This window comes from Canis lupus, chromosome 25 (genome assembly GCF_011100685.1).
Source record: "Canis lupus familiaris isolate Mischka breed German Shepherd chromosome 25, alternate assembly UU_Cfam_GSD_1.0, whole genome shotgun sequence".
Taxonomy (NCBI): domain Eukaryota; kingdom Metazoa; phylum Chordata; class Mammalia; order Carnivora; family Canidae; genus Canis; species Canis lupus.
This window is the reverse complement of record NC_049246.1, coordinates 35,113,936-35,138,646: the sequence shown is the minus strand read 5'-3', so window position 1 is coordinate 35,138,646 and position 24,711 is coordinate 35,113,936. Positions and strand designations below refer to the sequence as shown.

At 39.7% G+C, this 24,711-nt stretch overlaps 1 protein-coding gene across 5 annotated transcripts in view; it reads left to right on the top strand.

Moving 5' to 3' along the window:
• PIWIL2 (piwi like RNA-mediated gene silencing 2) overlaps positions 1–24,711 on the top strand; it is a 76,549-nt gene that overhangs the window by 15,238 nt on the left and 36,600 nt on the right. For 3 of the 5 annotated variants that reach the window (XM_038573859.1, XM_038573857.1, XM_038573861.1), the window contains exons 11-20: positions 6,905–7,093; positions 7,722–7,803; positions 8,684–8,773; positions 10,759–10,899; positions 14,652–14,765; positions 16,193–16,381; positions 18,733–18,834; positions 19,421–19,537; positions 20,102–20,190; positions 21,129–21,234. In XM_038573859.1, the coding sequence (XP_038429787.1) occupies positions 6,905–7,093; positions 7,722–7,803; positions 8,684–8,773; positions 10,759–10,899; positions 14,652–14,765; positions 16,193–16,381; positions 18,733–18,834; positions 19,421–19,537; positions 20,102–20,190; positions 21,129–21,234 (1,219 nt within the window). Of the gene's footprint in view, positions 1–6,904; positions 7,094–7,721; positions 7,804–8,683; positions 8,774–10,758; positions 10,900–14,651; positions 14,766–16,192; positions 16,382–18,732; positions 18,835–19,420; positions 19,538–20,101; positions 20,191–21,128; positions 21,235–22,349; positions 22,794–24,711 lie in introns of those variants that run through there. The other 2 variants (XM_038573860.1, XM_038573858.1) reach the window with 2 other exon arrangements.

The window sequence follows — 24,711 nt, the reverse complement described above, 5'->3', positions numbered from 1 at the left end:
TGATACTTTTGCCTGGTGTTAATATCTGGGATATACAGGCCTTATAGAAAGAGTTCGGAAGTATTCCCTTCACCTTCTGTTTTTTTTTTTTTTTTTTAAGTTTTTTTTATTTATGATAATCACAGAGAGAGAGAGAGAGAGGCAGAGACACAGGCAGAGGGAGAAGCAGGCTCCATGCACCGGGAGCCCGACGTGGGATTCGATCCCCGGTCTCCAGGATCGCACCCTGGGCCAAAGGCAGGCGCCAAACCGCTGCGCCACCCAGGGATCCCCCCTTCTGTTTTTTGAAAGAGTTTATTAAGGATTGGAATTCATTTTCCTTTGAATGCTTGGTAGAAATTCATCGGAGATACCATCTGAGTTTTGTTTTTTCTTTGTGTGCAGTTTTTAAATTGCTAATTTAATTTCTGTACTTGTTAGATATTTATTCAGATTTTCTGTTTATTTTTGGGTGAGTTTTGGTCATTTGTGTCTTTCTAGGAGTTTATCCGTTCTATTTAGGATTATCTAATTTGTTGGCATACAGCTGTTGAAAGTGTTCCCTTACAGTTCTTTTTATTTATGTGAAGCCAGTTGTAGTGTTCCCTCTTTTCATCACAGATTTTAGAAATCTGAGTCTCCTTTTTTCATAGGTGGTCTAGCTAAAGATTTGTCAGTGTTTTTGACCTTTTCAAAAAGCCAATGTATAGTTTTGTTGACTGTATTTTTCTGTTCTCTCTTTCATTAATTCCCACTCTTATATACATTATTTTCTTCCTTCTGCATACTTACGGATTAGTTTGCTCTTTTTTTTTTCCAGTGTCTTCAGGTGAAAGGTTAGTTTTTGGGGGATATTTTTTCTTTTTTTAATATAGGCTTTTACAGCTATAAATTTCCCTCTTAAGTAATGCTATAGCTGTATGCCATATGTTTTGGTATGTTGTGTTTTCATTTATATCCAACTCCAAGTATTTTCTAATTTCACTTGTCATTTATTTGACTCCTTGATTATTTAAGGGAATATGTTACTTTCCACGTGTATGTGAGTTTCCTGAGTTCTTCTGTTACTGATTTTTTTCTGTTACTGATTTTTAATTTCATTCTGTTGTGATCAGAGAATTTACTTTGTATTATTTCTGTCCTTTTATTTTCATTGAGGTTTGTTTTATGATCCAGCATGTGATCTATACTGGAGAATATTCTTTGTGTACTTTTGGACATTGTAATTTTAACTCAAAATACTTTTTTGCCTTTTACTAAGGAAAGTGCCAGAATTAGGACTTATGGTAAACCTTTATATTGAAAGCAGAAATTCTCCCAGGGAGAGTTTGAGACCTTGACATAGGCAAACCTGTGACAAACAAGAAAGAAGCACTGAAGTTGTCTAAGGATGTGTGTTTGTGAACCATATTTCAGGTTCCAAACACAGATAGGAAGGGCCATGAGATCAGCGACCCAACTATCGTTGACCCTGGAATTTGAACAAATAAACACAATGATCTTCTTTCACAAATTGCTAAGACAAGAAGTGCCTTCCTAATGTTTGACCACTTGCTTTTTCACAAATTGGTTTCTGACCAAATGACCTCCAACTATAATGTTTCAGGAGTGGATTGGCTTGGTTTATAGACTTATCTGGCTTATGCTTCCATGCATTCCCTATAGAACACTCTCTTGTACGCTTAATAGGGACAAGGAAATCCAGGGCAAAACAGAAACATGTGAAAGAAGCCTGTATGCATATAGACAAATAACAGCAAAAGCAAAATAAGCAGATGGAGAGTAATCAAGTTAATGGCAAAAATAATTTTCAAATGGTATTCTTTCAAAACAAAAAGCCCAAAGACATCATACAAAGACCCAGGTCTAACCTGAAAACTCATTAGAGAAGCAGCTAAAACCTAATGAAACTAGTCTGAGCTCAGCTGGTTATTGGGACTGTACTCACTGGCAGCAGATCTGAAGGACAAATGGAGTTAAGCACAAGGGGTCCAGGGAGTGCATCCTGTAGAGTGTTGCAAAGGAAGAGCTTCCACAGTTACTGTGATGAGACCTTCAGAATTGTCAAAGGACAAGGAGACCTCTGTTCCATGTGAAATAAAGAGAAGGCTGATTTACTGTTTACTACAGTGAGTTGAGACTACTGATCTTATAGAGAGTACTGGAGAGGTATGGAGTTCAGGACAACAGTTTTCCAGGGGGCAAGCAGTAGAAGCATGGTTGCTCAGGTCGTCTGTTCTTGATTGAGTAGTACTCATCATCGGGATGCTTATTGGATTAAGTTGTTCCCGACTGGTCAATTTATGGAAACAAGGGGACAACTCTGGTTGGATAGCTAGCAAAAATAGGTTTGTGGAGGTGAGTTGAACAGAATTGTATTAAGCAAGTTTAAAACTGGATTTTTTTGGGGGTGCCTGAGTGGCTCAGTCAGTGAAGCATCTGCTTTCAACCCCAGTTGTGATCCTGGGGTCCTGGGATCGAGCCCCAAGTGGGGCTTCCTGTTCAGTGGGGGTCTGCTTCTCTCTCTCCCCTTGAGCCTCTCCACACTCATTTTCTTTCTCTCTGTGTGTGTCAAATAAAATATTAAAGAAAAAAAAACCCCAAACCCTTGGATTTTATGGCTACTTGTTACCATGGGTACAATACAATCTTCTCCAAAGTTTGTGATTTTTTTAATTGCAAGGAAGACATGAATGTTTGTGCTTTCATCTGATTTTATTGTTTAATTTCTTACATGTTAATATATATTTTTTAACAATTCTCTCAATGTTTTTTTAAACTTGATATAAATGCTCCAAATAACTTAATCTGTATCCATCCATCTACATATAGGTTGCTTCCCCGAGACTAGACTAATTCTAAAGTTGATATGAAAAAAATAGCCAATCGGGACTCCTGGGTGGCTCAGTGGTTGAGTGTCTGCCTTTGGCTCAGGGCATGATCCTGGAGTCCTGGGATTGAGTCCCACATCAGGCTTCCTGCATGGGCCTGCTTTTCCCTCTGCCTATGTTTCTGCCTCTCTCTCTGTGTCTCTCATGAATAAATAAATAAAATATTTAAAGAAAAAAAAAAGAAAAAAAAAATCAAGAATATTGAGGAAAAGTCTAGAAAAGAAAAAAAAACTATACAAAGGGGGATTGACCCTATGATATTAAAACATATTAATAAAATTTCTTATTAAATGATATATATATATTACATGTTACTATTGATTATTTTTTTAATGGTTACCAAAATTTTTATCTGTGTTTTTAAACATGTATTTCTTCAAAGATGTATTGAGAGGGGGAGGGACAGAGAGAGAGAGGGAGAATCTTAAGGAGACTAGGCTGAGCATAGAGCCTGACCCAGGGCTTGATCCCATGACTCTGAGATCACAACCTGAGCTGAAACAAACAGTTGGGTCACTTAACTAACTGCAATATCTGGGTGCCCTGGTTCCTTTCTTTTCTTTTCTTTTTTTTTTTTTTAAAGATTTTATTTATTCGTGAGAGAGACAGAGAGAGGCAGAGACACAGGCAGAGGGAGAAGCAGGCTTCATGCAGAGAGCCCGACCTGTGACTCGATCCCGGGATTCCAGGATCAGGCCCTGGGCTGAGGGCGGCGCTAAAACCGCTGAGCCACCCGGGCTGCCCAGGGTGCCCTGGTTCTTATCCATTTTTTTCCCCACTAACTTGAAATGTCACTGGTAATTATTGGCACCATTATTGGCACTCAGTCCTAATTTGTATTTTACTCTCATCGGGGTCTTCTATTCCATTAATTTCTTTTTTCAGATTTAGTAAGGCACAATTGACATGATAAATCTCATATTTTTAAAGTATACAATTTGATGAGGTTTTTGTTTGGATTTTATTTATTTATCTGAAAGAGTATAAGAGCAGGGAGCAGGAGAAGCAGGCTCCCCACTGAGCAGGGAGCCTGATGTGGGGCTTGATCTTAGAACCCTAGAATCACGACCTGCATAAAGGCAGACGCTTAACCCACTGAGCCACCCAGGCACCCCCAATTTGATGAGTTTTAACTTATTTATATACCAACATAACATCACAGTGAAGATAATGAGCATATCCATTGCCACTCAAAATTTACTTATGTCTCTTTCAGATCTCTTTCTACCTTTGTTCTCCTTTGTCCACCATAGGCAGCACACACTGGTCTGCTTTCTGTCACTAGAGATTAGCGTGCATCATTTAGAATTTTCTATATTTAGAATCATATGATAGGGGATCCCTGGGTGGCTCAGCGGTTTAGCACCTGCCTTTTGGCCTAGGGCATGATCCTGGAGTCCCGGGATTGAGTCCCAGGTTGGGCACCCTGCATGGAGCCTGCTTCTCCCTCTGCCTGTGTGTCTGCCTTCCTCTTTTTGTGTGTGTCTCATGAATAAATAAAATCTTAAAAAAAAAAAATCACACTGAAAACAAGCCAGGCTGAAAAAAAAAGGGGAGGGTATCTATCATATGATTTTTTTTTTTTAAAGATTTTATTTATTTATTCATGAGAGACACAGGCAGAGACAGAGGGAGAAGCAGGCTGCATGCAGGGAGCCCGATGTGGGACCCAATCCCGGGTCTCCAGGATCATGCCCTGGGCTGAAGGCGGCGCTAAACTGCTGAGCCACCCGGGCTGTCCTCAGTGTGATTAAAAAAAATTTTTTTTATTTTAATCCCAGCATTTAGAAATCAAAGTGAAATAGATGTAGTTAAAAATCATTGATTTCTATCTACTTTTTTTTTTTTTTCTATCTACTTTTCAATGTTGAATGTTGGAATGACAGGATTCAGGTCTATATTGTTTATCTCCTGCATTCCTCATCCCTTTTTAGCTTTTTCTTGATTGTGCCTTCTTCCTCCATGTCTTCCTACATTTTCTGATGGAAAAGACAGTGATCAGGGGAAAGGAATTAGGTAAGAGAATATTAAAAACTAGCATTATGAGTTCTGAAAATAAATTACAAGTTAAAAAGTGTTTGGATATGGATTCTATAGTAGTGGTTTCTTTTGACTTCCACAACTACATATATAGTTAACCTACTTTTTTGGGGGGAGAGAGTGCACACACAAGTTGGAGGGTTGCAGAGGGAGACAGAGTCTTGAGCAGTCTCCATGCTCAGCGCAGAGCCTGGCGTCAGGCTTGATTTCATGACCCTGAAATCATGACCTAAGTTAAAATCAATCAGAGGCTTACCTGACTAAGCTCTCCAGGTATTCCTGTAGTGAATTTATCTTTATAGCCATTTCTCCTCTGTATTTAATCTGGCAGACAGAATAAGCGCTCTCTCTCTCTCTCTCTCTCTCTCTCTCACACACACACACACACACACACACACTGCATCTGGCATGTATCAGGTACTGATGATCATGATGGAGATGATATTTGCAAACATACAGTTCTGTTCTCTGTACGAGGGGTACAGTTCTCACTGTTTCGGGTCTATACAGTCATTGCATTCTCTCAACACTGTGAGTTAGGTGCTTTCACTGACCCCACTTTCACATGAGGAAACCAAGGCACAAAGAGCAGTAGCTCTCTCAGAGTTTCACAGGCTAGTAAGTGGAAGACACAAGATTTGAACTCAGGGATTGGCTTCAGGGTCTGTCGTCAGGGTTGAACTGCTTAAAGTCTCTGATGGTTTTTCATCACTTACTTAATCTTTCTTAGGGCGAGTTCTGTAGGATACTATAATTACCCAGAAGGGCCATAAATGTTTGTTCAGTGAGGTTAGAAGTAAAGGGTCGGAGGAATCTGTGGTTAAATACATCAGAGGTAAATATGTTTCTTTAGCAGCCTGAGGTGCATATGTACGTTGTGAGTCTCTAAACAAGCTTTAAAATATGCAGAGTGGACTCCACTTTTTTGATTGTGGAACCTTTTTCACACCTCCTCACAACCTATCAAGGGACCAGTGTTTTTGAAGAATATACCCTGGGTGACCCTGACCCACAGAAGAAAGTCCAAACTCTGTTCCTTGACTTAGGAGGACGTTCAGATTTGGTCCCTGCCTGTCTTTGGCCTGTACTTACACCATCTTCTATCCTTCTTCAACGTCCTTGCCCTCCCCATCCCCAGATTGCTGCTCATCTCCTGCATATTGCTGCCTCTGCCTGGAGTGTCACTCATTCCTCTGCCCCAGTGTTTCTGCTTGGCAGACTGCTCCTTCAAGCATCAGCTTCTTATGTTAATGTTCCTTGACTCCCTAGGCATATTCAGACACAGTTCTTGTGAATTTCCTGTCGGCTTATTCACGACACTGTTTAGAGGTTACGGCGAGGGTACATTTAACTATAGTGAATCTGTTCATCTGCATCTTTAGCATCTTCACCAGGACTGTCTAATAATAGGGATTTGTAATAGGTATTTCCGTTAGCCAAAAAGGGCAAATATAGTTTAAAAAATGTTTTGTTGTCCTTCTGTAGACTATCCTAATGATGATGATACAAAATAATTATTTTGATGATTAAAATACTTTATTCAAAGGCAAACTGTGAATGTTAATTTGTAGTTGTTTTTAGTTTGACTTTTATCTCTTCACTATTTTGTTTTTAAAGATTTTATTTATTAGAGAGCACATGTGAGCGAGCACGAGCAGGGATGTGAGGAGAGAGATGGAGAGGGAGAAGCAGACTCTCCACTCAGCAGGAAGCCTGATGCAGGGCTCCTCCCAGGACCCTGAGATCCTCACTTGAGCCAAAGGCAGACACTTAACTGACCCAGGCACCCCTCTTTTCACTATTTTTTATTAATTTTGGATATTTTGGTAATGTCAAAAAGAGATGAGTCATGTCTCTCAAAAGAGACAACTGGAGCCTTTTGTTGCTATATGGCTGTGATCATACCCCTGAAGTACTTATTTGCATCCTCCATCCTTTTCATTGTGCTCTGTGAATACAAATATGATTCAGAAGTCTCTTGTTTCTTTCCAAAGGCATGCCATTTATCAGCAGAACAAAGAAAACTTTCAGGATGAGTGCACTAAGCTTTTGGTTGGCAATATTGTTATAACCAGATACAACAATCGTACCTATCGTATTGATGATGTGGACTGGAATAAGACACCAAAAGATAGCTTCACAATGTCTGATGGAAAGGAGATCACATTTTTGGAATACTACAGGTGGAAAGTAGAGACTGGGCTTGGGCCTTCGGGTGGGTGTGGGATGTAGTCTGCCATTCTCTAGCAGAATGTTGAGTTCCATTGTAGCCTACAGTGGGACACTTTTACGATAAATTGGTAATGCTCCCAAGATTGAATGAACTTGTTTGTGGGATTGGACTTAAAGTTTCATTTAGTAATTTTGGAAATTACTTTATAAATTAATACCAAGGTTTTGAATTATATTTCTTTTGTTGATTTAAGTAGAAGTCTGGTTGGAGAGATTAAGTTCAAATCCCTAATCACTTGACTATCATTTTGCCTTTTCAGTTGCCCAAGCCTTTCAACCTGATGCAGTTTTTTAAGATTGATTTATTTGAGGGTGAAGGGAGTACAGAGGAGCACAGGGAGGGGCAGAGAGAGAATCCCAAGCAGACTTTGTGGAGCCTGATTTGGTGCTCGATCTCACAACCCTGAGATCATGACCTGAGCTGAAATCAAGAGTTGGATGCTTAACGGAGCCACCCAAGCGCCCCCAACCTGTTGTGGTTTTAAGCAAATTTTTTTCTGGACTGTTAGATGATTTCTCCTCCATTTAGTGATGCTGTTTCTGAAATGCTTTCCTGCTTCTGCCTCTGTCCTGGTCTAGCAAAAACTATGGAATCACAATTAAGGAAGAGGACCAACCACTGCTGATCCACAGGCCCAGCGAGAGACAGAACCAAGGGATGGTGAGTTGGCGGGGGGAGGGGTAATTAGATTTGTACTTGTAGTTTAAGTTCTTCATCTGTGGTGCTGGGAGCCATGAAGCAGAGTTACAGTGTGGTTGGGGAAAACTGTGCAGGATTGTCTCTAGCCAGAAGTGCCACTTAACATGGTAGGATTTGGGGTTTTTTTTGTTTTTTGTTTTTTTTAGATTTTATTTATTTATTCATGATAGAGAGAGAGAGAGGGGCAGAGACACAGCCAGAGGGAGAAGCAGGCTCCATGCAGGGAGCCCGACCTGGGACTCAATCCCAGGTCTCCAGGATCATGACCTGGGCTAAAGGCAGGCGTTGAACCGCTGAGCCACCCAGGGATCCCCAGGATTTGCTTTTGAAATCCCCATAATGAGGAGCTAAGTATCCATATGAGCAAGTCAGGTTAAGGAATAAAGAGAATTATTTTCTGCTAAGATTAAAACACTAGATCCGTTAGGGAAGAGAGACATTTAACCGGGCCAGGATCCAGGGGAAAGTGCCTTGATAACAACTCTTCTGTCTTAAATGAGTATGGCTGAAAATCACCCAGCTAAGATAAGATCTGGAGGCCTTAGCTTGTCTGGAGGTCTAAGAGGGACAGTTATTTTTTTTCCTAGTTTTTCCCCTTTTTTTTTTTGACCATTTCAACATTTTCCTTTTACTTAATATAACAAGCTTATAATATTGTGACTGAGTGGAAAAGGTTAAAATACTTGCAGTATTTCACTGCCACCTTTTCTGAGGTTTTATGTTCCCTAGTGTACCAATTATGTTCCCGCAGGCCCAGCCCTGGGCATGGCATGTTTTCTCAGGTCAGGAGAACAAGACCATCTTTGGTGCCTTATTTTTCCTCCCCGTTCTCTCTTCAAAGCTGCTAAAAGGTGAAATCCTGCTGCTGCCTGAGCTTTCATTCATGACTGGAATCCCCGAGAAGATGAAGAAGGACTTCAGAGCCATGAAGGTGAGAAATGCCTGTGTTGAATGGAAGGCCTTTTTTCGCTAACAGCTTGAGCTAGACCTGGGCAGGCTTGTGTTATCACCTGGGCAGGTCTGTTCTTCCAGGCTCCAGTTCTCTCTAAAACATGCCCTGTGTCCTTTCCCATTCACTGTGAAGAAGCTGATCAGAGCCTCCCTTTGGAAGACTGTCAGCACACTAGAGTGACTGAATTATAAGGGAAAAGGAAACAAGTAATTGTCTTCACCCCTATCAGTCAGATAGATGATTATAAACTGGTCATATGATCATAAGTGAGGTTCTTTGAGAGCCTTGAGTTTTTCTAGCATTCTTACAAGCCTTCAGTCTATTTAAAGGGGTGAGGAGATAATGTAGCAAAAAAGTAATCAATAAGTCAGAGACTGAGGTAAAAGGATAGAAGTTTATCTCATGGGGTGTGGAGTGTCCAGGAGATGTTGGGCTTGGTCCCCATTAGGAAATAGCTGAGAAGCACAGACGTGGGCAGCAGCACAAATCTGGAGCCGGAGCCCTTCACCTCCACTCTGTCTGCAGCGCTTGGGGCTTTCCACACTTGAGCTTCTGTGCTTCCTCACTCTCCTAGAGCATGTCTGTTACCCTTGGACCCATGCCTGTCTCCGCTGCCACAGACTATTTTCAGAACATCATAAAGAGCCTGAAGTGAAGCTTAGCATTCCTGTAAGAGATTTCTTTCATGTTTACCTTCGTCCCTTTTCCATTTAACATGTAGGTCAAGGCTCCTTCCTTACAACACTCAATCACCTAATGACTTTATGATCACAGGGCTATCTGTACAGCCCCGTAGACTGGCGGTAATGACTGCCTCACAGGGAACAACAACTGTATAGTTCTGTAGTCCCAGAAGAATAAAGAACTCACATATGTGATTCAGAATCTTCATATACACATTTAAGTATTCATTTAATAATAACATTAAAAAGCATATATTATGGACCAAGCACTGGACAGAAAAGAGTCTTATGATAACATTAGATACAGTAGTAGTAGGACATGAAATAGAAGAGTGGATGTGGTTTTCCATTCTGTTATGTTTGGCTCTGTGCCTAGTACAGGACATTTTTCCCCCTATTTTTTCCAAATAATAAATTGGTGTAATCAAGCTCCCTTTTCTCCTGTTTCATAGACTTTGTTTGTTTGTTTTTTTAAGTTTTTATTTATTGGGGCACCTGGGTGGCTCAGTGGTTGAGTGTCTATCTTTGGCTCAGGTCGTGATCCCTGGGATCAAGTCCCACATCAGGCTCCCTACAGGAAACCTGCTTCTCCCTCTGCTTATGTCTCTGCCTCTCTCACTATGTGTCTCTCATGAAGAAATAAATAAAAAGCTTAAAAAAAATTAGAGGGACACCTGGGTGGCTCAGTGGTTGAGCGACAGCCTTTTGGCTCAGGGCGTGATCCCAGAGTCCCAGGATGGAGTCCCACATCAGGCTCCCTGCATGGGGCCTACTTCTCCTCTCTTTGCCTGTGTGTCTCGTGAATAAATAAATTTTTTTTAAATAAAAGTTTTGATTTATTTATTTGAGAGAGAGTGAGAGGCAGAGGGAGAGGGAGAAGCAGACACCCTGTTGAGCAGGGGAGCCCCATGTGGGGCTGGATCCCAGGACCAGGTGGGATCAGGACCTGAGCCAAAGGGAGACACTTAACTAACTGTGCCACCCAGGTGCCCCCGAATTTCTTGGGAATTTTAAATTCAGAACATAGTTTTAAGAAAGAGATAAGATTTAGCTGTCATGTGGGAGAAAAAAACAACATTTCAATTCTTTTATGATTAAATTTTTAAGCTTATGTTTCACATTCCTGAGTCATGTTTATTAAAATCTTTGGAGGTATTTGAAAATGTCTACAGATTTCAGTGGAAAAGAGGTTTTCTTTTGGAAATGTTTTAGTTATATTGGGGTTTAACTTCATATTGGAGATACTAATACTTTTATTATCTCCATTTTAAATCTATTTAGGATTTGACCCAGCAGATTAACCTGAGCCCCAAACAGCACCATAATGCTTTGGAATGCTTGCTGCAGAGAATTTCAAAGAATGAGACAGCCAGCAATGAACTGGCACGCTGGGGACTCTATCTGCAGAAGGATGTACATAAGGTAAACTGGATGTAGCCAAGTAGGAAACCGTGGTGACCAGCTATTTTCAGAGCTTAGTGAAAGTAGGTGATAGCTTCCTGTCTTGTCTTTATTTTGGAGTTTTGCTCTATTTTTATACTTTTTTGGGGGTGAGGAGGCCCTAGTCATAATATTTAAGTTTCCTTCTCCTAATTGATTAGTATCTCTTAAAGATTTTTCTTCTGTATTTTGCAGGGATATGAGCTGTTAATTTTCAATCAAATAGCAGAAGGAATATCGACTTAAAATTTACCTCATTATTGGGGTGCTTGGGTGCCTCAGTTGGTTAAGCATCTGACTCTTGATTTTGGCTCAGGTCATGATCTCAGGGTTGTGAAGTCAAGTTGCACTGTTGAGCTCTGCACTCATTGGGAATATTTGTTTGTTTGTTTATTTATTCTTTTCTTTTCTTTTCTTTTCTTTTCTTTTCTTTTCTTTTCTTTTCTTTTCTTTTCTTTTTTTCTTTTCTTTCTTTTCTTTCTTTTCTCATGGAATTCTGCTTGACATTCCTCCTCTCCTTCTGCCTGTCCTGATACTCACATGCACTCTCCTGACCACCTAAAAAAATATATAAATAAATCTTTTTAAAACTTTTACCTCATGTTCAGTTTTCCAATCTAAATAATTTCTAGGGGATCCCTGGGTGGCGCAGCGGTTTAGCGCCTGCCTTTGGCCCAGGGCGTGATCCTGGAGACCCGGGATCAAATCCCACGTCGGGCTCCCGGTGCATGGAGCCTGTTTCTCCCTCTGCCTATGTCTCTGCCTCTCTCTCTCTCTGTGTGTGTGTGTGACTATCATAAATAAAAATAAAAATTTAAAAATAAATAAATAAATAAATAACTACTTTCTAAGGTTTTGTATGTTTGGTATTTTTCTTTCCCAATAACTAGTGATTCTTTGAATACACTACTGTCATTCTTTCTGTAGGCATAGAGTATCAGACTTACACCATCTAATTTTCCTGTGGCCCTTTCTGCCTTCATTTTGTCTGAGTCTGCTAGGTTGTATTTTGTGTGGTGTAACCCATGGGGCAGAGGCAGTATGAGATGGTGGTGGAGTCCTTTGCCTCTGGTGTCCACTTATTGGCTTTGAATCTCAGCTCAGCCAGTTACCATCTTAGTTACTTTGAGCAAATTGCTTAGCATCTTTTAGTTTATCTGTAAAATGAGGATAATAGTTGAGTGATAAGAATTTAAATGGTAGCATCTTTAGCATAATACGTGACATAGCAAGTGCTCAGTAAACATTAGCTATCACTACTTTTCACCTTTCTTTTGAGGTTATACTAAAATAATTCTATCTTTTCTCTAGTTCCTTGCACTCTGAATTGACTCCTTGTTAACTTTTTTTCAATAAAAATAATGGATAGTTAATAAGGAAAATGTTGAAACCTTACAAAAAAGCAAAGAAAGAGGGGCACCTGGGTGGTTCACTGGTTGAGTGTCTGCCTTTAGCCCAGATCGTCATCCTGGGGTCCTGTGATTGAGTCCCACATCAGGCTCCCTACAGGGATAAGGAGCCTGCTTCTCCCTCTGCCTATGTCTCTGCCTTTCTCTATCTCTCATGAATAAATAAAAAGTAAAAACAAACAAAAAAACCCCCAAAGAAATAAAAATATAGTAATTTAATGATCCAAAGATGATATCTTAGTGATTTATTTTAGATATATATGAAAAATATTTCAATGTATTTCATTTCCCCACACATTTTTCCTTTAAAAATAAATCTTTTTCTTACAAGGCTGTGATTATATCGTATATGGGTTTGCATTCATTTAATGTTATACTTTAAACATGTGTTTGTGTTACTAAATGTTAACTTGAAAATGTAGAAAACATAAGCCAAAGAAGAAAAGAAAGTTCATCTATTTCAAAACAACCACTGTTAACATTTTTGTACGTACTCTTCAGTAGATTTGTGTGTGTGTGTGTGTAGATGTGCATGCTTGCATGCTTATGCATAGTCACACAGCATGTGTTCATATGGTTTCCTTTTTCCCCCTCAATATATTTAGAATGGTTTTCCATCTCATTTAATATCTTTCATAATATTTTAATGGCTTCTATCCAGATAGTTTATTAACATTTTTCTATTCCTTCACATTAAAAATTGAATTTAGTATTTTTTTATTAGAAATAGTTATTCAGTGAACAGCCTTGTTAACTAGGTCTTTGTAATGTTTATTTTCATAGTCAGATTTATGGAAGTGGAATTTTTAGAGCAGGGGACATTTATATTTTTAGTACTTTTATTGGTCCATTGCCTTCTAGAAAGGCTCAAAAATTTTTTACTTCATATCATGAGTTGGATTCCTTACACTATTGCTAATGTGGGCATTGTTATTTATGTTTATAAGCTCATTAAAATTTTTTGGGTTATATAAGTTTTTTTTTTTTTTTGAAGATTTATTTATTTAAGAGAATGAGGGAGAGAGCGAGCTAGCATGTGTGCCTGTGCAAAAGTGAGGGGAGGGGCAGAAGGGAGGGAGAAAATCTCAAGTAGACTGCCCGCTGAGCACTGAACCTGACGTGGGGCTTGATGTCACAACCCTAAGATCATGACCTGAGCCAAAATCAAGCGTTGGATGCTTAACTGATTGAGCCAGCCAGTGCCACAGTGTTATTTTTTAATAAGCAAATGGTAGAGATCATAGAAGGTAAAAATCCTCTATAATTGCACATCTCCAGAAATAATCACTACTAAGTATAGACTCATTCAGTTTTTATGATAGGTACATTACTATTTATTTTTTGTAAAAACGGGATCATATTATGTGTAGTTAGAAGGTGGTTTTAAGGGACACCTGGGTGGCTTAGTGTTGAGCGTCTGCTTTTGGCTCAGGGCATGATCCCGTAGTCCCGGGATCAAGTCCCACATCAGGTTCCTGCATGGAACCTGCTTCTCCCTTTGCCTATCTCCTGCCTCTCTCTGTGTGTCTCTCATGAATAAATAAATAAAATCTTAAAAAAAAAAGTGGTTTTAATGATTGCAAAATAGTCCATCATGTTGTTATATCATCGACTTTACTATCTTCCTATTTTTGCATATTTAGATTTGAGTGACTTATTCCTAACTTTAATTTTTTCTTCTGTTATATTTATGCCTTCTCTTTCTGGTTTTTCTTTCTTTCTTTCTTTTTTTTAAGATTTTATTTATTCATGAGAGACACACAGAGAGAGAGGCACAGACACAGGCAGAAGGAGAAGCAGGCTCCATGCACGGAGCCCGACGTGGGACTCGATCCCAGGTCTCCAGGATCACATCCTGGGTGGAAGGCAGGCACTAAACCTCTAAGCCACCTAGGGATTTCCTGGTTTTTCTTTTTAAGGTATAGTTTATGTTCAGCCTTCTTAAGAAATTTTACTTTTAATTTTTTACTTTCAATTGGTCCCTTAAAATATTATTTTCCTATTTATCTTGAAATTATAGTTGTTTTACAGACATTCTCTACTTCTAAAGAAGCAATGCTTTCTAATCCCTTCCTTGGGAGACCATGTTGGAAGCTTCAGTAATTAAAGAGCCATGCCTATAAAAATTTTACCTATATTTGTCCAGAGTTTTATTGGCCTGGACTCACAGCTAGGAGTTTCATTTTGTGCCATTCTTAGAAGTTATAACAGGGACAGGTTTACATAGTGGAGTTGACCAGACCCAAGACAGGACAGTATCATTGTTCTTTCCTAAATTGTGTTTGTAGATGGCTCATGTCAGGTGTAACTTTGTTTTCTATTTAGATTGAAGGACGTGTTCTGCCAATGGAAAGAATTAACTTAAGAAATACTTCATTTATCACATCTCAGGAACTAAACTGGATTAAGGAAGTAACCAGAGACCTTTCCATCTTGACTGTAAGTGACATTTGAAGTGGTGAAGAGAGGACCAGTATTCCAATAAGTATGGAAATTAGGGTGTAGGAATGACTCCGTATCTTCTTTTTGAGAGTACCAACTGAATTCCCATCCTGAATTATCTACTAAACAGGGTTCCTTTAAATAGAGCAAGCTGATGAGTTTTTAGAGGAAAGAACTTTGGTTGGCCATAGACTTAGGAAAAGGAAATAGATTGCTATGATAATTCATATAGTGCCAACCTATTACCCAATCTCCCTTTTATCTTCCTTTATCTTCCCCCGCTTTTCCCTGGGTGTTCCTGGAAGATGTTTTTATCCATGACGTATAATTTAAATAGTACCCCCACCCAGGGAACTAAAGAACAGAATGATATATAATTATTTTTAGGGATCCCTGGGTGGCGCAGCGGTTTAGCGCCTGCCTTTGGCCCAGGGCGCGATCCTGGAGACCCGGGATCGAATCCCACGTCGGGCTCCCGGTGCATAGAGCCTGCTTCTCCCTCTGCCTGTGTCTCTGCCTCTCTCTCTCTCTCTCTCTGTGACTATCATAAATAAATAAATAATTAAAAAATAATAATAATTATTTTTAAATGTTTTTGGCTAACCTGGTCTTTTTGGCCATGCATAAAGTACACACATCTGTTTCTCAAACTTTTTATTGAAATATGTTTAAAGAAAAAGTATACTTAAAAGAATTTTCAAAGGTTTATAAACCTGTGGAATCCAATCAAGGGTTAAAAAAGATAACTTTGGGCAGCCCCGGTAGCTCAGCGGTTTAGCGCCGCCTGCAGCCCAGGGCGTGATCCTGGAGACCCTGGATCGAGTCCCACGTCAGGCTCTCTGCGTGGAGCCTGCTTCTCCCTCCGCCTGTGTCTCTGCCTCTCTCTCTCTGTCTCTCTGTGTGTCTCTATGAATAAATAAAAACTCTTAAAAAAAAAAAAAAGACAACTTTAAAAAAAAATAAAAATAAAAAGTAAAAAAGATAACTTTACCAATGCCCCATAAGCCATCCCTCCTGCTCCTCCTTACTATCTACCTCTCACCTTTAAAAACCGCAAGAGTAACTAATCGGTCTCCTCATTTTAACAGGATAGATTCTTTTGTTTTTTGTACTTGATTTATACATGAAACCATATGGCATATATTCTATTATGTCTGGCTTCATTTTTTCAGCCTTGCATTGGTGGGTTTCATCCATATTTTTAGGTATGGTTGTAGGTCTTTCATTCTCATTGCTGCATAGTATTCCACTGTGAGAGTATTCCCCAGTTTACTTATCACATACATCTGTGTTAGCTACAAGAATTAAATCAGAAAGGACTCAAAGCTAAAAGCAATTTATTCTCTACAATAATACCTCCTGGGTTTGGTTTTGGAGTGTCTAAGCTGTGGGAAGTGCTAAAAATAGCTTGTGGTTATTCCTAGGTCCCCATGCATTTCTGGGCACTGTTTTACCCAAAGAGAGCAATGGATCAGGCCAGAGAACTGGTTAACATGTTAGAGAAGATAGCTGGCCCCATTGGTATGCGCATGAGCCCACCAGCCTGGGTTGAACTAAAGGATGATCGAATAGAGACCTACGTCAGAACCATTCAGTCCATGCTAGGAGTTGAGGTAATATATTAATTTGAGTATATTTTAAAATGTTTTAAAATACTTGAATACTTGATTTTAAATTATCTTGGTTATCAGCATGCTTATGATGCCCCAGAAACCTGTGTCTTACGTACACATTAAATATTGAACTAAATATAAGTAGTCCTTATGCCCTTTGATTTGTTCTGCTTCTCTCATTCTTTGCTTGCAGCCTCACTCACTCTGGTGTTTTTTCATGTAATTGACAGAGAGAGTAGCTGACTTGACTTTAGTTGTTATCTATATAGAACATGTTGTGCTCAGAAAGCAACTTTCTGGGCCTGGTGCCATTTTGCACGATTCAGTACTGAGCTGTCACAGTCTGGTCTGGCTTAAGATTTGAATTGTGCTGGTGATGAACTTGGCACCTGGCCCATCAGCCCAGTCCTGACAGCTGATCAGGACCCCTGGAGCTAAGCAGGTCATGGGACTCATGACTCAGTAGTTCAGGCCTGTAGTTCTTACCTGTGTGCAAAACAGAGAAAGAAGCTTCAGGAAGGAACAAAAGCAGAGGAAAAGTTTTTGGAAGTAATTAGTCCTTTGACTTGAAGGATCCATTCTTGTGGGATGAGTACTAGAGTGAGATCTTAGGATCTCTCTGATCCTTGACTCTGGGTTATCACCCATAGCACCACCCTCGTGTTCTGTCTCTCTTTGTAATTTCCTCCTGGTTTCCCGGGCTTGTAGTCTGCCATGGCCTCTCCCTGGGCCTGATCATTGATAATTTTGCAGTGCTTTCGTGATCATGGTATCTCCCCTGCCAGGTAAGTATGCAGTGCTTTCAAAAGAATAACGCAGTGTAGTACATCAGTGCCCCCATCTCCCCACTTGCCATGTTCTTTTAGGAGAGTGTACTGCCATCAGTTTTCCTGCAGCATGGATATGAGGCTCATTCATCACATTTACCAAACTTAATTCATATTGGTCTTGTCTCTGTTGTCTTTAGGGTGTACTGCTTTATTATTTGTTAGGGGTCATAGACTCAGATGTCTGCGGGAATCAGTTGAATAACACAAACAACTGAAGTGGGCTAGGAGGGGACCTAGTGAACTAAAGAGAGTAAACCACAGGACTGCAGATGAAAGCACACCATTATCAAGTTGATTTTTAATTTATTTATTTTTCAGTAGAAGCAAAAAATCTGGATTTGTGTGTATGTGCCCTTCCTTATGTTTAGATGTTAATTTTAAAAAGCAGGGCAGGGGGCACCTGGCTGATTCAATTGGTAGAGCATATGACCCTTGATTTCAAGGTTGTGAGTTCAGGCCCCACACTGGGCATGGAGCCTACTTAAAAAATAAAAACAAAGGGATGTCTGGGTGGCTCAGTGGTTGAGCGTCTGCCTTTGGCTTAGGGCATGATCCTGGAGTCCTGGGATTGAGTCCCACATAGGGCTCCCTGCATGGAGCCTGCTTCTCCCTCTGCCTATGTCTCTGCCTCTATATGTGTGTGTGTGTCTCTTATGAATAAATAAATAAAATCTTTAAAAAAATAAAATTTAAAATTATTAAACCCACAACCAGAGTTGTTAGTAAGTACCCTAGGGGCTTAAAAGCTCCTTGTGTTTGATAGGTCCAGCCCATAGGCTCCCAGTGTGTTCTGTGTGACTTTGGAAGTTCTTTGATGTGATTGCTGGAATGTGTGTTCTCACAGAAGTCTTAATCTAACACTAATCTTGATTTGGAATAATATATTATTAATTTACTATTAATAGCTGTTCCTGCATAAAGGATTGGCACTTCATTTCACTTAAGTGCTACTTTTCTTTATTCAGACTTTGAAAGATCCTGTTTCCAGTGTTGGATCTCTTAAACAGATGGGTCAGGGATGCTTATATGAGATACACTGCTGGCAATGTCATTCTCTCTCCTAACCATAGAATTAGGAAGAGCCACTTACGGATTTGGCAATAGCTTCGTCTATTTGTGTTTGGCTCTGAATGCTTTCTTGTGGTATCTCAGTTTTGTGGCATGAATGTTAATAAGGTACTTAGCTTACTGAAGAGAGTGGTAGAAAGCATTATAGGGAATTGAAAGCAGCAACTAGGTAACCCTTGCAAATGTTCAAACCTACCTTTTTAGACAACTTTAGGCAGAATGAAGTCAGGTAGTAAGGACTGGCTCTAGATATTTTGTGTACATGTGCAAAGAAGCCCTGAACCCAACAAAGGTTCAAGGACCTATTTGGGGTTGGAACAATCTACCCTCTTTTTTTCTGGTACCTTTAAGGTACGATGACTTTGCAGGCTCTTACACTGCCCCCAGCTGGAACCCTGTCAGGATCCCCTGAGAATTCCAAAGCCTGACTTTTATGTACTTTATCTCCTCAAGGGGAAGATACAGATGGTTGTTTGCATCATCATGGGCACACGTGACGATCTCTATGGGGCTATTAAAAAGCTGTGCTGTGTGCAGGCTCCTGTGCCCTCACAGGTGAGTGGGAGCTGGGCAGGAGGCATGGGTGGAAAGTCTAGCCTCCCTCGAGTCTTTGAAAAGAGGGATTCAGGTGTTCAAAAAGACTGAAGTAACTATTAGAAGCCATCATGTGTAACCCTTCCAGTGGAACATTCCCCTTATTAGAGTAACCTGGTTAAGAGCAGATGCTCTTTATAAATGCTGCCTTCATGTTTCCAAATGAGTTACTTTGGCTGGTTCAAGTGCCTGAGCTGCTGGGCGGTCTCACATGATTGGGTTCTAAGAGTGTAGGCTTCACTCTAAAAGGGGAAAGCTGTTTTTCCTAAGTGGGTTTAAAATTTTTTTTATTCTGTATGAGATTCTTTTGAAAGTTCGCTTTTTGGTGGTTCTTTTATTTTGATTTGTGTTTGTGGTGTGTGTGTGCGTGCAAATGTGCACACTCACACTTGTGCATTCCTGCATGGAAATCCTAGAATTAGAACTAGTCGTGCAAAGTGTATTATCTGCTAACTGGGGTTTCTTAAATGTTGTGTGTATGTCAGGCTTCTTTTACATTGTCTGACAGGCTGATAGTGTCTTCTTTCCCCACACCCTTTTGTTATAGGTCATCAATGTCCGAACCATTGGTCAGCCAACCAGGCTTCGGAGTGTGGCCCAGAAAATTTTACTTCAGATTAATTGTAAATTGGGTGGTGAGCTCTGGGGAGTGGATATTCCTCTGGTGAGTGATGTGTCTTCATTCAATTTAGCTCTTCAGAGATTCCTACCTAGTTGTTTTCCTTATTTTCCTTATAGAGTTATCTATTCTCCATGTTTAGTAGTCTAAATGGTTCATGGCCTGATTTTGTAGAGCCCAAGTACTGAGTATGGTTTTTATAACTTCAAATACTTGAAACCAATAAAAATAAGACTAATATTTCCTGACACATGAAAATTATATGAAATTCCACTTTCAGTGTCCTTAAATGAAGTTTTATTTGAATACAGCCATATTTCTTTACAGACTAGCGATGGCTGCTCTTGTGCTGTTAATGACAAATGGAATTGAATAGTTCCTACAGAGACTGTGTGGTTCACAGAGCCCAGCGTTATTTACTGTGTAGTTCTTTACAGAAAAAGTTTGCTGATTCTATTCTAGATTTCCGACTTCTTCCTAGTGTTTAAAAAAAAAAAGGTTGATTTCAGTCTTTCCTTTTCCCAGAATTTATTTTCGTGTTTTGCTTTTGAGGGGCAGATAATAAAAAGATGGGGGGATGGATTGCTTGTTTTTTGTTTTCTAACCCAGAAACAATTAATGGTGATTGGGATGGATGTTTACCATGACCCTAGCCGAGGCATGCGCTCTGTGGTTGGCTTTGTTGCGAGCATCAATCTGTAAGTACTACTCATAATGCCGTTTTGTTTGGTTACCTCATTTTGATGCCTAATCTTACTACAAAATTAGGAAATACTTTTTGAATTTTTTGTTATAGAAAAGTATACTTTACAAAAGTATGCTAAGCTCTTTTTTCCTTTATCTTTCTATTAGCTTATGTAATCTGTTTCCCAAATTTGTCAGATCTGTAAGTTTATTTCCCTGGCTGTGGTATAATCTTCAGAATGGGGGCTGTATCTTAGTGGGGTTCCCTCCCACAGCAGTGAGGGATTTTTTTGTTCTCATTGTAAAAACAAGGCATGTTCATACAGATACCTGTAGAAATTTAGAAAGTGAAAGTTCCTCATGAAAATCTTTTATTAACTACCACCAGAGGTTTAATGTATGTGTATATATACTTTCAGATTCTCATTTATATGCATAGAACACATATAGGTGGTGTATATATGTATAAATGTGTATTTATACTATTCCTCAACTCTTTTTATGTATTTAAATTGTATATTGCAGACATTTTCTATCAATACAAATAAATCTCAGCCAATTCTTTTTAACTGCTGCATGGAATTTATTGTTTGCTGGAGCACTGTTTAGTTCTCTGTTGGTGGATATCTAGGTGGTTAAATTTTTTCAGTTGGAAGCAGTTTTGTTGCAAAGACCACAATTGTGCCTATATTTTTATATTCTATGTATGACATATAAAAATACATATTATATGTGTAAAATATAAATATAAAACATATAATAAAACCATATATAAATATGTATATAATATATATTATGTCACCATGTGTTTTTACCTGTAACATAAATACATTTACTAGGTATTTGTTGTTTTGGTGCATAGAGAAGCCTGTGTGTACTGACATTCAGACTGTAGACATTCCTCTGTGAGTATGTATTCATCTTTCTCTCTCTCTCACTGCCTTCTCCCCAGCACTCTCACAAAATGGTATTCACGAGTGGTATTCCAGATGCCTCATCAGGAGATTGTGGATAGCCTGAAGCTGTGCCTGGTGGGCTCCTTAAAAAAGTTTTACGAGGTGAGGAGAACAGATTTAAAGTTTCACGGTTTTTAAGGACTGCCTATCTGACCACTTGAAGAGGAAGTCTGATTTAGTGGGAGGGATCCCAAATTGAAGGTGTCTTCTAAACTGACTGAAAAGTTAGTCATTGCTGAATAGGCAGCTCAAAGGGACTGCTTTCAGGCTTCTGCTTGTACAGAGCAGCTTAAAAAGATAAATGCTTTGATTTTGCTTGGTAAGTAATGATTATTCCTAGATTGTCAGTCTGATGCCTGTAGACATAATCTTCATGCCCTTATCAGGGAAGTGGGAGTAAATTTCAGCAATTAAAGCAGCTTATGAATTTACTCAGCTTTTTATGGCTATTATTAGGACTTTTCATTTTGGTTCAAGACAAATGCCTCCCTGTAAATCACCCCTAGAACTCCCAGGAATGCTAACCATGGAGAATTGCTGTCATTAAACTGATAGTGGGTCTGGCACAATAAGCAAGCAAAATACTGGGTTTTACCTTGGCCATACATCAAAGGAAGTGCTGATAAGTGGCTTTCATTTCTTAGGGTCAGAGTTAGCCCTTTGCATGGAGATTAACAATAAGAAATTTAATAATTTCATATGGTTATAGCCAGTCACTAGAACTCCACCTTGTTTCTTTTTAGATGAATGTTTCCTACATTGTCTTTCAAATAGTTTAATATTCTTTCAGTATTTGAGATTATGTAAAAAAACAAAGTTGAATTTTGTCTCTGAGGAGATGTAAATACATATGCCACTTTGTAACCAAGTCCTACACACACACTACTTTGTCACCAAGCCCACCAGGGGCAGGAGGGAGTCATGAAAGAGTTGTCCTTCATAGCGCTCTGAAGCAACCAACCCTGCCAACACCCTGATCTCAGACTTCTAGCCTCCAGCCCTGTGAAACAATACATATCTGCTGTCGAAGCTACTCAGTTAGTGGTACTTTGTTATGGCAGCCCCAGTGAACAGATACTCAGTTCATCCCAGCTCTGGCACATGCAGTTGCAGCTCTGGTCTGAGAACCATTAAGAAAAAAGAATGTTGAGGTAAGGTGGGGAAAACAAAAAAAAGTATTGTTGCACCAGCATCTTTCTCCACCCCCTCTTCTCTAGATCCCCCAGAGCAGAGGAGAGAATCTCTGGGCCTTCCTCATGCTGTGTCAGTACACACTCATGGAAGCGTGCAAGTCAACCCTTCATGCCTTTATTCCCTCCATTTTAGACAAAGTTTCAATTGTCCATTCTACTCTCTAACAAACTGTTCCTCTGGGAATGAAAATGTGTTCCTTGGTCTGAGGAATGTGAATTGGCAGTCCAAATTGGTGCAGTATCTTCTGTTTTCAGTTTTGTTTTTTTTTTTTTTTTGTTTTTGTTTTGAGCATTTGTATCTACCAACAGGTATGCATAGCCCAGTCCACAATAGATGTCTGTTTATGTCAAAAAAAATATTTCTTGGGCTGCCTGGGTGGCTCAGTGGCTTAGCACCGCCTTCAGCCCAGGGTCCTGGAGATCTGGGATCGAATCCCACGTTGGGCTCCCTGCAGGGAGCCTGCTTCTCCCTCTGCCTGTGTCTGTGCCTCTCTCTCTCTCTCTCTCTCTCTCTGTCTCTCATGAATAAATAAATAAAACCTTTTAAAAAACAAAAACTATTTCTTGCCTCTTGGAGCTACCATTGTCCGTGTAACTTGGCATGTATGTGCAGGGCCTTCCCCTCAGAAAATCTACCCCAGAACCATCTGCATTCTTTGTATCCCCTCTTGTCAGAACAATGCTTGTTGGCATTTTGCACTTCAGAGGGTACAAGAGAAATGTCTAGATTAACCCATTTCTTCATTCCTGTGGCTCCAATGTCCGCTCATTTCATGGACTCAGGTGTCACCTTAAGCAAGCACACCAAAATAACCACTTGCTAATTTCAACCTCTTTTTGATCCTGGAAGGAAGTAATTATTCCCCATTCACACTTCCCTGTACTTACTGATAAGTGTCTACCTTTCTGTCTGTATGGATTTTTTTTAAAGATTGATTGATTTATTTATTATATATATATATATATATATAGAGAGAGAGAGAGAGAGAGAGAGAGGGGCAGAGAAACAGGCAGAGGGAGAAGCAGGCTCCATGCCGGGAGCCCGACGTGGGACTTGATCCCGGGACTCCAGGATCGTGCCCTGGGCCAAAGGCAGGTGCCAAACCGCCGAGCCACCCAGGGGTCCCCTGTCTCTATGGATTTACTGATTTTGGATACATTATGTGGAAGTAATAATAAAATATGTGACTTATGTTTGGCTTCTTTTATTTAGCATGTTTTTAGGGTTTATGCAAGTTGTAGTATATATTACTACTTTGTTCTTTTTTTTTTTTTAATTTATTTATGATAGTCACACAGAGAGAGAGAGAGAGAGGGGCAGAGACACAGGCAGAGGGAGAAGCAGGCTCCATGCACCGGGAGCCCGATGTGGGATTCGATCCCGGGTCTCCAGGACCGCGCCCTGGGCCAAAGGCAGGCGCTAAACCGCTGCACCACCCAGGGATCCCTACTTTGTTCTTTTTTATGGATGAGTAATATTCCATTATCTGTTTATTCCACAATAGATTTATCCATTCATTATTGATGAACAATTGGACTTGTTCCTACGTTTTGACTATTCTGAATACTGCTGTAAATATGCCTGTATATTATTTGAGTACCTATTTGCATTTCCTTTGGGTATATACCTAGGAGTGAAATAGATAAGCTATAAGGTAATTCTGTTTACTTTTTGAGGAGCCAGCAAACTGTTTTCCTCAGTGGCTGCACCATTTTCATTCCTACCAACAACATAACAGAGGTTCCATTTTCTCCAATTCTTGCCAAGACTTTTCCATTTTTAATTACAGCCACTGTGAAGTGGTATCTCATTGTGGTTTTAACTTACATTTCCTTAATAACCAATGACATTGAACATCTTTTCATGTGCTTATTGTCCATTTGTATATCTTCTTTGAAGAAGTCCTTTCAAATATTTTCCTGATTTTTTTAAAGATTTATTTGTTTATTTATTCTTGAGAGACCAAGGGAGAGGCAGAGACACACACAGGCAGAGGGAGAAGCAGGCTCCTTGTAGGGAGCCTGATGTGGGACTTGATCCTGACTCCAGGATCACACCCTGAGCCAAAGGCAAACGCTCAACCACTGAGCCACCTGGGTGTCCCTATTTTCCTTATTTTTAAATTGAGTTATCTTTTTGTTGAATTGTAAAGAGGTTTTTGGAGTTGTGGGGGTTTTGTTTTGTTTTGTTGTTTTACATATTTTGGGTGCAGAATACTTGTCTGATAAATGATGTGCAGATATTTTGTTCCATTCTGTAGGATATCTTTTCTTTCTTCATAATGTTAATTTGATGCATAAAAATTTTAAATTTTTGTGAAGTCCTATTTATCTGTTTTTCTTTTTGTTTCTTGTGCTTTTGGTGTCAAATCTAAGAATCTGTTGC